Raw genomic sequence first — 15,485 nt, forward strand, 5'->3', positions numbered from 1 at the left:
CTTTGCAAATGACTTTAGATTGTCTCACAACTTGGACATCTTCTGATGTCACTAGTTTACAGGTGTCCTATAATTAGAAGACAAATGGAAGATGTGAACTTGCCATGTTAGTAATACTTGGGCATACTTTTTTTTTTTTTTCAGTTCGAGTCAATTCTAATTTATCTTTTGAATCCTATTTCATTCAACTTCCAAATCTACAGAACCAAGATAAGTTTACAACACATATTCCAACAGGAAGGAAATTATTCTGTATGTATACTTTTCCTGATATTAATTATTAAATGCATGGATGATTTCATGGTTTTATTTCAAAGTAGGTCAAGTCAAAGCAAAACCAAAAATGAATCGGTAAAAACAGTGAACTACACTGAAATAAACTAGAACATTTTCATTAGCAGGCAATTTGAAATACTTCTGTTAAGCTTCAAAAAATGTTCTGAAATAAAATATGATTTCCCATTTTAATATCACTTTAAGAAAATTATTATATATACATGTATTGGTGTGTTTGAGGTAGAAGATTTAAACAGATCAGTGAAAGTTGTTTTATTTTATTGGGGGCAGGCAAAATTTCTAAAGAGATATGAATGGATATCTCTCTCTCTCTCTCTTAGTTGAGACTGAAGAGTGCGTTCTAGGTTAAATATAATCAAGGAATTTCCCTGTCTTTGCTATTTGAGATTGTGACCACAACAGGCGGTTGGCAGAAAGGAAGGCTGAAGGGGGGAGGAGGGGAAGAGATTTAAAAAGAAAAAAACACTTCCCTAAGCAGCCCTGCAAAACATTTTAGCCCTAGACGCAGTCACAGAAGTCCTCAAATCAAGTCAGAATCCAGATACAAGGGAAAGATATTTAGCTGGAGCGAGGTGGACACTCCTCAGCTCAGTTCTATCACAAAAGTCCAGGCTGCTGAAATTAAACTCTGATGCCATTCATGCCGACATCCAATCAGGAGAGAGAGCAGAAGTTCAGAGATGCCTCCAAGTTGCCAACAAGTGTGGCTACCATACATCAAGGACTCTAAAGCCGTGAAAGAAGGGGAAGAACAACTTTAGAGAGGATGCCCAGTTGGTAAGAATCAACTGTTTATGATGTTTTAGTCACTCGATGGATTTCATTGGCTAAAACAAAGAAATGCTCCGCCTCTTTGCAAATATGTGTGAAGGGGGGAAGTGTCTAAACTTCTATGTCTGATGGCATTTGACCCTATTGCTTTTAGCCTTCTGGCTAAATATCTATATATACACAGGTATATGTGTATATTTTATATAGTTGCTCTCCGTTGGTTGATATCAAGGAGAGTTGAAGGAAATGAATTTTGAAACTTCACGGTGTGCCACCCTACAGTACCGCCCCGACCCTTACATCCAGCGGTGAGTTTAAATGTGACATAACTTCTATCAAAACTTAATTTCAGTGCCTTGTGTATTATGAGTGTTTTTGCTGTGTACAAAGAGGAACCCCTCCTTGTTTGGTCTGCACAGTGATATTATTTTGGATTTTATGTAGACTTAAAATGATCTGTGGGCATCTTTTCTAAATTTGTCATTTAGTTTTATTTCCAGATCTACAAAATGACAAAGTTTGAAAACAATTCATTTTTTTAAAATTATCATACCACTTTAAGATGTTTAAAATATATTATTTGCCTTGCCCAGCACCCACCCACTCAATAAAATGAAATTGCACTGGACAGGGATATAATAATCTATGAATAATCTTCAAGTCAAAATAAATACCGACTAGTTTTGATTTATATATTAAAAATAGATAAATAGCCATTGTTATACAAAACAGACTGTGGCTTGTCATTTTAGCTTTAAGTAATATTTTCTTTTTGATTTGTTTCATAACAAACATCATCTTTCAACATATTTGACTTTAAAAACCTGTAATTATACTGAATCTTATTTGTGTTTGTACTAAGAAATACTTGCCTAGTACTGAGAGGAAATATTATTGATAGTGCACAATTGTGTGTGTGTGTGTGTAAGAGAGAGAGAAAGGGAGAGGGAGAGAGTGTGTTTCAAATTAGAGTTTGCTATTTTTAAACTGGTAAATGAAATCTGAACAGTGTTTTTCCAGTCATAAAGTTATGGGAAATATTCAAGTCATATGGAGCGGTGTGATGTTGTTAATTTAACAGCATGAGATTTGATGTTGGAATTTCGTACTTTATTTTAAAGACGAATGAGAGAGATCCTCTGAGTGTTAAAAACGGCAGGGTTAGAAAGGGGTTAACTTGACATTTGCCACCTGTGCCTATTGGAGCCTCTACTAGAAGTGGCATCGGATGGCTCTGGACAGGACTTAGTTACAGCATATTATGAAAGATGTGTGATGTGCTTTCATTAATATGATGTGCCACCATGTAGAAGACTGATATGGACTATGCAGACTCTGTTTCTCTTCTTGTGAGGTTTCTATTGGGATGTGTGAGAAAGTGGAAGAGGCAGAATAAGGCAGAAAGGGAATGGCACAAACAGGAAGAAGAGGGAGAAAAAGGAAAAAGTAGCTGGTCTCCCAGACTCAACTGGGAAATGTGAATGGTGACTTGATTCCTGCCTTGCTCTCTGTGGGCCACAAACAGAATGACAGCACAAATGAATCATCCTGCAGTTAATCTTCTGAGATGACTTGAACATTAGATTTAGTTATAGATGGGTTGATTAAAAAGGCAAAACACCCCAAATTTTCTATTTCTCAGAGATTTTTTTTCATCTCAAAATTATCAACTTCATTGTTCATCTTTCAAAATAATATTTCTAAGAACATAATTTTGATGAAACATCAACCCCTTAATGTTTCCCTTGAAGACATCTTTCCTAAAGTAGGTACCTGGACCTCTAGCAGCTTTAGAAGACATTTTCTTCTACTGACTAGCACCTCACACTTCAAATATGCACATGTCTTTATAGAGACATTTCTAGTGACTATCAAGAGAAGCTGATAAATATAAATAAATAAGGAAATGGCTTTTCATATTGCCCTGACAATTTGTGAGTTCATGGAATAAATATTGTCTCGGTTTTTAACTTACTATAAAATTCTAAGGAGTAATAGAATTTTAAAATACTTTTAAATTTTCCTAGAATACCCTGAGCTTCCATCAGGGTGAGTGTCATTTTGGGGGAAAGGTCATGAACATGTGGCAATCTCTGAGATTGCAGTTCAGAATGGTCAGGGAACATTTATTTGCATAATAAATTGTTTTAGGCTAAAATATGTACTTCTCATTTGTGATGAAAACTGTATCATCAAATAAAGAGGAGAAATATTTGTTACTAAGCATCTGCTGTGTGTAAGGCACTGCAAGTACAGGATGAATAAGATGTGAATAAAGTTCATTTATGTAACTCTAAAGAATTATATGATTAGTGTAAGATATTTTCTTCAATTAAACTATTTGTCAAATAGTTTAAGGACTGAATTGTTACTATTATCCATCCTCGTTGAATAAATAATGAATAAATGAAATATCACTATAAAAAATTTAGATACTATGTATTGTCAAAGTAAGTATCATACAATATTCTCTTTGATGCTCAATAAGTGAATGGTTTTGAGTTGGTTTTTATAAGCAGACAACTCTTGCAGTTCTCAGTTTACAAAATCTATTTTAAGAAAGACCAAATTTAATCATTCCATAATCATAGTCATCTACATACTTAAATTTGTCTTTCCTGACCTTGTCTTTAGAAAGAAGTCATGAAAGAATTTCTTAAAAAAAGAAAGGGCAGGATATCTTGATATTCTTAACTACAAGCTACCTTAATTCATGAATTTCCTTTTATCACAATATAGAATAAAAACGTGTTATTATTGTTAGTTATGGAATATTAATGCCATTTTAAAAAGCCAGTTTTAATACACATTTAATCTAATGTGTATGCTAATCATTCTCTCAGTTAAATGAGATTTCCCCCTTTTTTTTTTGCTTTCCACCTGAACATATTAATATATATTATACATTTAATTATGCTCAGCATTGAGTCCATTTACTTAGGTCTTTGCAAAAACTTTTCTGAAAATCAAAAAGGCAATCAAAACTATGGTGATTATTAGATTTTCTTTTGGTGATATGGCTAAAATCATACATGTTATCATACGATTACTAACTTAATTTTCACAATAATATCAAAACATGGATGAAATTATGCAATATCAATAAGTAAGCAGTGGATTAGTTAACATTTCATTATACACAAAAACTGTACACAGTGAGTTCGTTTTGTTTTATTTTGTTTAATTTTGTGAATTCTCAAAATGAATCTAAAATTCAGCAGATTTTGGAGCTAAATCTTTATTAATTTACTTTTGGGGATATTATTTTGATCTTTTTGTTTTTGCAAACTTGAGTTTTTAGAATTGCCATCTAGTTTGTGAAAACAGATTATTTGAACCAAGTATTTCTGAGACAGATTAAATTCTTTCCAAATATCTTTTCAAAAACTAAACCAGTTGAAATGACAAGGATGAATTAAGATTAAACTTTGAAATAATGTGATAACCAAGGTATAAGAATAAAGTAAAAGGAAACACCATTACAATGTGATCCACTCGTAAAATACTGTGTATTATTTTTCACAGTCACCCATTACTTAAAAGCAGCAACAAACTGATAAAGTACTCTACTACGAGTTAGAAGAGTTTCTTGTGTGAATTACTTATTTGCTGTGAATTTTGTGCTTTGCTAAAGGCCAACTTGATTAATTGTGTTTCTAAATGCATCCTGAAAGGCAGCAAGGTGACAATGAACTTGTAGTTTCTAATAAAATAACATGCAGGCAGATGTAGCTCTGTGTTAGGTGTCCTCCACACACCCTCCACATCTACCTGCATCCTTCTTTGTATTCTGTGTCCAGCAAGCTGACATCTAAAGATTGCATTAAACATTTCCTCTTTCCTCCCATTTCCTGTTGAGTTCAACAAATGGCAAAGTGAAGTTGGGATACCCGTTTCCCTGAATGACTTCCTATTGGGTTATCATTAAAGACTGTAGATCCTGTCAAGGGGCCTTGTCACAGTTCGGTCTCTTGTCTTGGAGCAACTACTCCCCACCTCCCTTTCCTACGATCTCAGGGTCAGCAGCCGTTTCTAGCCACTGCTAATTCTAGAGAGCCACGTCATATCCCTTACCTTTAATATCCTTTTTATCTGCCAGGATCATTGCAAGACAAACAAAAAGTTTGCCCTTATAGTGGTTTATGTGCTTTATTAAGACTTTCTAAATAATTGAGATAGCATATACTAATATAATTTCTAATGTGAGATAAATGTTAAATTCCTCTAGTTCAATGTGAAAACCAGGTATTAGCTATCACCACGATGACCAGATTTCTCTATCTGAAGGGAAGAAATGAGCCACCATGTACAATCTGTATGTTTTTATTTAGTACTTGAAATGAACCAAGGCTGAGCACAGGGAGAATATTAGATATTTCTTTAAGTAAATGAATATTGTTATGCTCTATCTGCAGGGTCTAACATATCCATTAGTCTTAAGCAGAAAAAAAAAGTGCTTCAAACTTCAATTTGCACAAGAAAAAATATTTCAAAATACCTTTATGACCAACTGTAGTTAACTAATACTACAATGCTGTTCTAATCCTGTGTGCTACTGCCAAGCTTCACATGCATTTTATCTCAGAGAAAAAGGGATGGTAGCAGAGTATGCACAGAACTTGTCAAAGATCTGGATTGTGGTCTTAATTCCACTATTAACTGGTTAGATGACCTTCACGAAATCACTTAAGCTATCTAAACCAAAGTTGCTCATAAGTTAAGTAGGGATAATCTCTGATCTGCCATTCATAACAAGGACCTCGAGAATTAAACAAACCAATGCAACTAAGAAATGCAACTATGAAAACCTTAGTGTATTGCTCAGTTTTATTGTGTGCTAATGGGCTGAGGCTTCATTCCCACAAATAATTGTTACCTCATATATGCATATCTTGAGTTCCACTATTCTGTTTATCAACTTTAAATTAAGAACAAAGATCATCTTGGCTTGTCTCTCTTAATTCTTAAACTTCAGAATTAGGGACTCTGAATCCCAGAGTTCAGTGGGTTGCCAAAGATCGCCCAGCAACATACTACCAAAATCGGGGTAAGAATTTAAATCTCTTGACTCCAGTTTAATATTATGTCTACCATAGAACAGAAAATGTTATTTGATTTGTGTAAAATTTTACAGTGAAAAAAAAATGTTTCCCTGTGGATTACATAACTGATGTACCTGGGATGTGAGCAAGTGTGGTGTGCAGAATAATGGCCTAGAAAGACAGCTTCATTCTAATGCCAGGAACAATATAGCAGAGGAGAATTAAGGCTATTGATGAAATTTAGGCTAAAAATCAACTGACATTAGAATAGGTAGATTAATTTAGATTATTCCTGTGGGCATAGTACAATCATTAGATTCTTTAAAAGTAGGAGGTAGAAGAATCCAAGCTATGTGGTGTGAAAAAGAGACTTTACAAACAATTGTTGGCTTTTGGAGATGGAAGGGAGTCATGAGCCAAGAAAGATAAGCAGCCTCTAAAAGTTAGAAAAGGCAAAGAAACAGATTTCCCCCTATATCCTCCAAAGGGAACACAGCCCTGTTATCCCCATGATTTCAGCTCATTGAACCTGCATAGGCTTCTGACCTGCAGAGCTGTAAGATAATACATTAGTGTCGGTTTAAACCATTAAGTTTGTAATAATCTTGTTATTTCAGCCAAAGGAGGCTAATCTACCAACTTCATAGATAGAGAAACCAAAACTAGGCCTTGTTGGTTTAATAAACTACTTCATGAATTTATTACTATTTTTATGGTGTGACCTGGGGAAGATTGAAAATACAAATAAGATACATTCCTAGACTTCAGGAAATCCAAAGTAAAATTACCTGTGTAGAACTAAATCAAAATGCAAGGAAGTTAGGAGGACTCCAGAGAAGCCATCTGAGGATAGCAGGTGCAAGCACCTGCTGTCCAAGCAGCAAATTGGAAGAGTGACTTTTGTTAGTAAATTTTGTTAAAGCTCTTCAAACTGTGTTGTGTGGAGATATTATATTTGACTGTTTGACGATACCTCTAATATTTGGGAGCCCAAATTTTGATTTGGGAAGCATAGGGATACACTTCTGATGTGGTCAGGTATGAAGACAGATGTTATATCAAGTCTTTGAGACAATGATTTCATAAATTATGTTGGAGCCTTGGAATTACACTGCAAATAAACACACAAAAAATTTTGATCGGAGTAACTATCAGACCACACTTGGAGAAAGAACTCCAGTCCTTCTTATGCTGTAAGATTTTCTCTCGATTTTAGTTTGAGATTGATGTCTTCCTCCACGAAAATGGAGATCAAGGGAAGAAATGCAAAATCAGTGTTTTAAGCAGGTACTCTGGATGAGTGCTTGTTTGTACACCCAATTTTGAAAACCACTACCTACACTGAGACAGGCTCCTAGGCCTCAACAGAGCTCATAAAAAGGTACCTGGAGATAATGTATAACAGAGACACATGTCTTCTCAAAGAGAGACTTCATGTTCTCACTTCACTTAAAAGCCAAATGGGTTGTCAGATTAAAGTGGCAATTTTCAATCTCTATTTCAGGACAAGAAAGCCAAGTTTCTGATTAGCTGTTTTGAAGCTCAAATTTGTCCTGACAGGGTTTCTATCTCCTTTAAAGAACTCACGAAGGACTAGTCCTCAAGCAACAAGTGATGGATGGATAAAGCACTATAATTATGATCAAAGTCCAAAGTCTCCATTCTATGTAATTATGCACTTCCCAGCCTCTGAAAGTCACTTTGTTCCATTTAAGATAGAATGAGAAATGGGCATGAGTGATGTGTATTTATTGGTTAGTCAGGGTTTTAGAAATGACAGTTATTAACATTTCTTTTTTTCCTTAAGCCATAATATTTGGGAGATAATTTAAATGGAGAAAATTAATTGTCACTCCATTCTAATCCTTATTCTTATTGTCTGCTTTCCATTCTCCACTTATATCTGACTCTCTTATTATGAATTAGACTCTTTGAAGAATAGAATGAAATGATTAAGGTTAACAACAGAAATGCAAGGGCTCCAAATCTCTTGCTACTTTCAAATTCCCATTACCTTTTCCTTTTGTTTCAAATGAGCAAGCATAATCTGTCACATTGGACAGCAAACACCTATTCTCAAATTCCATTAACTTAGGCAGTTTCTCATAATTAAGGGTAAAACCAGCCTCATAATAATATTAAGACTGAGAAAGTCTTTGGTGTCAAAAGACAGAATGAAAGCTGGTGTGATAATTTAATCAGCCACATGCTTACCTAGAGTAGCTTCATAATGTAAGCTTTTTCTTTACTATTGATGTTGGCATAAATTGGAATAAATAACAACACATACAAATTCATGACAGGAAGAACACTTTGATAGAGACTCTTGCTTTTGAGGTTATGTAGATTAATCTCTCAAATTTATTGATTATATTTAACATAACTACCTGGAACATCCTGACATTTCATTGAGGTAGTCATTATTTAAAGCTTCCTTAAAAATATCAAACTTTAAATATTTTATTTTAAATTAATAATTAGATTTTTTCCTTTTTAATATTTTTCTTTTTCTTTTTTTTGCAGTTTATTTTTTATTGGTTGTTCAAAACATTACAAAGCTCTTGACATATCATATTTCATACATTAGATTCAAGTGGGTTATGAACTCCCATTTTTACCCCAAATACAGATTGCAGAATCACATCGGTTACACATCCACATTTTTACATAATGCCATATTAGTAACTGTTGTATTCTGCTACCTTTCCTATCCTCTACTATCCCCCTCCCCCTCCCCTCCCATCTTCTCTCTCTACNCTGGCTCAGTTAAACTTCTATTTTTATGCTTGAATTTAATGGCATCATTTACTTCTTAACTACATAAATCATTAGAGTATATTCATTAGAGCTTTCAGTGAGCAAACCTGCTTTCTTCAAATTTTTCCATAATACTGCATCTGCCTGTAAATAAAGAATGCTAATAAGATGTATGGTTGCATTTTATTGTTCTTTTTTGAATACTTTTGTCATCTCGGACAATGAATGAAGTTTCTACTTGACAGGATTTTTCCAACAAAATTATGAGCAATTTAAAAAGTTCTAGTTACAATGAGCTTTTTCTAGCTACTTAATTGATGCTATCTGATATGATAAATCTTTGTACCTGCCTAAGCTGTGTTTTAGTTTTCTGTAGAGGCTAATGTGACTTTGATTGAATTCCTCACTAAAACTTGACAATTAATGCATGACTTATTTTCTAGTTAGTGTGGAGTGCACACGGGTCACCCTAGATGTTCGCACTGGACGTTTCTGCAGTTTCATATTGAGGGACGGGGAGGGATTGGGCTCCCCCTCTCAGGGGTTGCCCCTCCTCCAGGGGGATGGGGCTCCCTCTCATATATGCTCATTGGGAGAAAGCATGCAGTGTCACCCTCCCTATGACTGCTATGCTGGCCTTTCTATTGGACATGTGAGGTCCCAGCTTATCTTCCTACATAAAACTCAAATACGGTTTTACCTCTAAGTCTTAAATCCTTCAGAGGAATGAATTAAAAAGCTTGTTTTTTCTTAATACTGTCTATTCTCCCTGCCTTCCTTTTTATTTTTTTTTCTTTCTTTCCCTGAAGCTCTGCATTTCTTTGCTTCTTGGTAATACAGAAGATTCCTGAAAAAGCTCAAAATATCACAGAGTACTTTAAAAAAAAAATCAGATCAAGCTTTGCTTTGCAAAATCGAAATTGCCCCAATTTGGAAAACAAAGTAAGATATTGTAACAATAATGTACCAAAAATAAAAACACATAAACTAGGTATGGTGGCATAAAGATGTAATTCCAGCTTCTCTGGAGACTGAGTCAGAAAGATTGCAAGTATCTGAGACCAGTCCAGGCAAATCTTAAAAAATAAAAATTAAATAGAAGAGCTGGTATGTATTTTAGTGGTAGAGTGCTTGCCTAGCATGTGAAGGCCCTGGATTCAAACACAAGTACCACAAAAAATAAAATCAGATAAAATTTTAAAAATAAATAAAGCATATATACGGCTGATAAAAATATTTGCCTTTTTGATGTTACAGGAATGAATTTTTTTAGTACCTGAGTTATTAAGTAAATTTTAAAGAAGATTTGTATGCTAGTTAATATTTAAATAAACTGATAAACATTGTCTGGTTGGTGAGACAAGGGGAGATAGGAAAAGGGAAAAGAGAATGCCCTGAATAGTTCAACTTCACTGTAGAGTACAAACTATTCAATAATGTTAAACAAAGATTTATGAAGTGATAGATGGTGAATATAGGATAAGAAATTTAAAAATTTGAAGTTTTTAAGTATTTGTTTTTTCTGTAGTAAATCTGGTTCCAGAATTGTCTAAATTAAGTACGAGGTAAAGGAAGATCTTTGAATCCCAGGTAGAAACATAAGTATCAGAGCACTTTATGTATTCTTAGATGAAACATATTCATATAAAAATCTGCATAACTCAATATTAATTATATCTCAATATGTATTTTTTAGACAAATTATATATTTTAATAATCATGGAAGCCAATGAGGAAAAATCTAGTACAACAGTTGTTCATGTCTCCTTCTAGGTCCAAAAATTTTTTATACAGAGAAGTTATAATCATAAACAATTTCATTGTATTATTCATTATAAAAATATTATAATAAGCATTTTCCAGTTGTCATGTGTGTTTACATTTATCATACCAGTTACAGCATTAGGATCTTATCATATCAATGCAACTTCATATATTTATTATTTTCTTTATTTAGAACATTATAGTTGATTGCAATTTTTATTATACATTAAAAATGTTATGCAATCAACTTTCTTTTCAGTTATTTCCTTGCTTGTACAAAGGAACAAATATTTGAGGAAAGTAACTCAAGCATGTTCAACCCATACAAGTTGCTATGCAATTTACCTGAGAATATAATGTTTTAGCTAATTAGTAGCTATGGTTTGCAGATGAGGGAAATGGTGCTCAGAGATAACTAACTTTACCAAGGTGACCTAACTAGTAAGTGGATAACTTCCTTGTACTTTCATTCTCACCCGAGCTGGGCCTATCTGATCCAAAATTTTGCTGCTTCCTCTGTGACATGCTGTTGCCTGAGAAGGGACAGCATTGGCCAGTAAAAGGGTAAAGGCTTGAAAGTTACTGGAAAATATTACTATTTAAATGAGTGAGCCCATATATTTTGGCAAAGAGTTCCAGTTTGGATATTATTATTTTTAAATTTTGTTAATTTAATAAAAGTAAAATGACATATGGTTCAAATTATTTTTTTTAATTAACTAGGGCAACTACAAAAACCACAATTACTAATTTTAAAATACCTCAATTTGGGATTCTATATTTTTAGAAAGTGGGGATGAGAACTGAATAGCTAAAAATCTGGTGTTTTTTGAATTCTGAATTTGTGCTCTGCATAGACTTTTCACATTTACTCCTTAAACCATTTCAGGTGTGGTTACTGGTATTATCTGCTGCTAATCAAGAGACAGGATGTGTGGTGGGGCCAGTATTCCTATTTTCACTCTAGTGAATGTTAGAGCTCCTAGCTTAATCTATTTTCTCATGTATAGATGAGCACAATAATAGTATTACCTAACTTATCAGGTTGCTTTGAGAATTAAATGAGTTAATTTTAGAAATAGCTAAAGAAAATACCTAAATATTAAACCTTATATATAAATGTTAGCACTTATTATCCTAATTGTATTGATGAAGAAATTGAGGCACCCAGAGGCTATGAAATTTACCCAGGGTAGAATAGCTAGACACTGGTGATTTCTCCTACATTTTCATTTTTATGGTCAGTGCCTTAACTCTTCGGAAATTGTAGGTAGGAATGATTTTTATGATTTTGAAGCATAACACTTATGACAGGGACCCTAAAAATGAATAATTTAATGTTCTAGAGAAATGGTCTGAATCTAAAGAAGGCATGTGTTTCCAACCATCATTCTTACCATTTATGTAACCCCAGAGAGGATCGTTTTTTTTCTACCTGGAAAGTAAACATTTCCAATAGAATAATTGCCGCAGTCTGGCTGCAGCAGAATAATCAGGGGGGTGACGAATAACTTGTGTACGTTGATACAGCAGGAGTGGAAGCCATTTATTGTAGGACAGGAGTGGTATTTATACATTCCACACAGCTTATCTAATTAACATAAACTAGATACATCAGTCAACCAATAAGGAATCTCCACACTTAATGGCTCGCTTTTGTTACTTCTCAAACCACTCCCTCTGGCAAAATGCCAGGCGCCATCCAGACTTGTTTACAGACTCTAACAAATAATGAGCACCTTACTTCAACCTTGAGGACTTGAATTTGCTCCGTTTGGAAACTTAGGGATGATTATTTCAAAAGCTACCCTTTAACTATTTTTTTTTTACTTAATATTTTTGCTCCCTCACCTGTAGATATTTCACAAATCTCCTTTACTAATCTCTATTATTGAAATTTGCTGACTTACATAGAGCCCTTTGAGCCTACTCTCAACCCTTTTGGATTAATCCTACCTACATTTTTATTCTGTGTCCCCTTTATTGATGTGATATCTTTCCCCCAGTGTGGTAATTTGACTCACCACCAGTTTGAACAAACTTTTCTTTCCATCTTCATCCTTTTTCTCCTTTCATTTGTTTGCCTGCCCATCTTATCTGGAAGCTGTTTTCTCTCTGAAAATACTTGTTGCCCCTCACCCCTCAGTAGAGGCCAGGACTTCTACAAGTTCTCCTTTTCATTCAGGAGGCCAAGAGAAGAAATGAGCATATTTCTTGGCCAATGCTACTGTTTTCAGATCATCCTTTACCTCTTCACTCAACAATCTCATGTTCTCTGAGATCTCTGCATCTGAATGATTCTCTGAACTTGATGACAGTGTGCTGACCTTTGGAAAACCCTCCTCTGTTAGGTGGCTAAGTTTCCCTCTTTATTGTGGCTTCTGCTGACTCTGGGAACTTCATTTTCCTTTGACAACCATCCCATAATATTTTCTACAGTTCTACTGCTTCTTCGGCTTGAGGAGCTCCCATTTCCTCTCCATTTGAGTCACCAACCCACACAACCTTCCAGTCCTAGATCTCACCATCTTACACTTTCCTGTCTATCACTATCTCTTGTACCTTCCATCTCTCTCCCATCTTGCATCAACCCTCTTCCCTCTGAACACCTTCACCAGCTTCCTGGTGGAAATTCCGTCTCTTTTTCAACACTTATCTTAATTTATATATTTCTATTTATAATGTATTTTGTGCATATTTACTTATAAGTTTTTATTCACCTTTACCACTCAAAATGAAACATAGGGAATAATGCAAAACTGGGGGCCCACATCAATACTACTAAGTGAGAATCTGTATTTTAACAAGGAAATGCAAAGTGAATCGTGAATTTGATCAGCTTGAGAAATAGCACTAGAACCTATTTGTTCCCAAGGTGGGATCCTAAGAACATAGCAGAGGGGGCACCCAGGAATATGTTAGAAATGCAAATTCTCAGACCCATCTGAGTCCTGATGAATCAAAAATCTGAAGCTACGGCCTAGCCAATTCGTATTTTGACATACACCCTGAAGTTTAAGGCATCCTAAAGTGTGAGAAATTGACTATATATCTGATAATGGAATGGTTTGTATGGGTATTTCCTGTAGGCATAGAGGAGGTGTTTTATAGATTCATAGTAATCAAATAGGTGTATAAATGAACAAATAGATCAATGAAGGTTTCATTTATCTTAACAAATAAGGTGTTCTTTTCTTTCTCTAGTAACCATAGAACTTTACTTATGTTTCTTTTATGGTATGTATATTTACTGACTTCAGTGACTAATTGATTAATTATTTTTGAATATATACTTATCTCACATTGAGCCTTTCACATATAAGTAGGAAATCATTAAGTGTTCAATTCGATTGAAATGATTTTATTTTGTAATTTTCTACACACACACACACACACACATACACACACACGTTTTTGTCCCATGACACATTGTTTCAGATCAAGTGAAACACCAAATAGAAAATATAAGAAAGGTGGGAACCTGAGCTGGAATCTGTCTCCTCATAACAACAGTGAAAGTGAGGAAGTGAATGAATCTGGATTGAGTTAGAGATGGTTTCTAGAAATGCTTGGTCTCCATGTTGAAACTTGTAAGCAGTGTGATGCAGCATTGTTGGAAGCTTAGGCCACCTTGGGTCATGAATGGGCTTCCTCATCACAAAGCAGTGCCAAGATTGATTGCCATTGACCAAAGAATGTCATTTAGTTTCAACCGGTTGAAACCCTGACATGAAATTGCCAGGCTAGATAACCAATTTTACTCTTGTTATCAACCTCTCATGGATCCCTTTCATTGAATAGGAACAGAATGTAAATAATATTTTCTAGCATTTTGTCAGCTTCAATAACTCCCAACAGCCTGACAATAGATACCAATATTCTTTATCAGTTTGCAGGTGGATAGTGTGTAACACACAATGAGGAGAGTCAATATAACCTGGACTGTAACATAAATTTAAAAAGGAGCCCATGAGCCCCTTCAGTTTAGGATTTTAGGCTATGATTTTACTTTTGTTCTAGACTTTTTCTTACTGACTCCTGCCCTAAAAAGTAGGTCTTTATTGAAGTACCAAAAGTTTCTAAAAATGTGAATATCTGAGCTAAGACAATAACTTGCTCTTTATTTAAATTCCCTGGTGAAGAGTTCACTAAAATAATTAAATATGGTTTGTATGTTAGCAGCCTTTCCTAGAGATGGCCCAACTCACAGATTTTCTTGTGCTGCCCTCTTTAGTCACACAGTACAATCTAGATTGTCAATAGTGGATCAATTTATTGCACTTTCTTGTAAAACAAGTTCTGTGTGGCTTGTTCTTAGGGGTTATGGTGTCTTTTAGGAAGCCTGTCATCCTTTTTTATTCTTTTTCTTTTCATTTATCTCTTTCTGCAAGGTACAGTGGCTTGGTCATTGTATATTTTTCAGTCATCCTAGAAAGGCTTATGCTAAGTAAAGGATTATTGTTAAAAATTTTAAAAAAGAAAGAAAAGAAAAAGAGGCCTCAAATTTGCATCTCTTTACTTGCTATAGTGCTTTCTAAGAATAGAAAAGTCAGTAATAAAATCATGAGTTTCAAAACAAGTGGACTAAAAAGTATGCATTTATTTTTAAAGATACTGCTATTTATTTCATTTGCCTCGGAAATACAGCTTCTTTGAAAAAAATAGGTATTAGGGCACTTTATGAGTTCAATCAGATTTCATAATTAGGAAGCTCAAACATTTTTTCATGGAAAGAGTAAACAAACTAATTTCAAAAAATTTTTTACAGTAATATCTGTTAAAAGTATGTTACTGTAATCACCTACTCCAACAGAAATGTGTGTTAGCCAGTTTTTTCATCACTGTGACCAAGAC

The 15,485-nt window shown here is 34.4% G+C and overlaps 1 protein-coding gene across 6 annotated transcripts in view; it reads left to right on the forward strand.

Annotated features, from left to right (window-relative positions):
* The first annotated feature begins 811 nt into the window (after positions 1–811).
* Positions 812–15,485, forward strand: part of Tp63 (tumor protein p63) — a 212,560-nt gene continuing 197,886 nt past the window's right edge. For 4 of the 6 annotated variants that reach the window (XM_015499990.2, XM_048804062.1, XM_015499991.2 and 1 more), the window contains exon 1: positions 812–1,074. In XM_015499990.2, the coding sequence (XP_015355476.2) occupies positions 1,064–1,074 (11 nt within the window). In that variant the 5' untranslated portion in view covers positions 812–1,063. The remainder of the gene's footprint in view (positions 1,075–15,485) is intronic. The other 2 variants (XM_048804064.1, XM_048804065.1) reach the window with 1 other exon arrangement.

This window comes from Marmota marmota, unplaced genomic scaffold, assembly GCF_001458135.2.
Source record: "Marmota marmota marmota unplaced genomic scaffold, marMar, whole genome shotgun sequence".
NCBI classification, from domain to species: domain Eukaryota; kingdom Metazoa; phylum Chordata; class Mammalia; order Rodentia; family Sciuridae; genus Marmota; species Marmota marmota.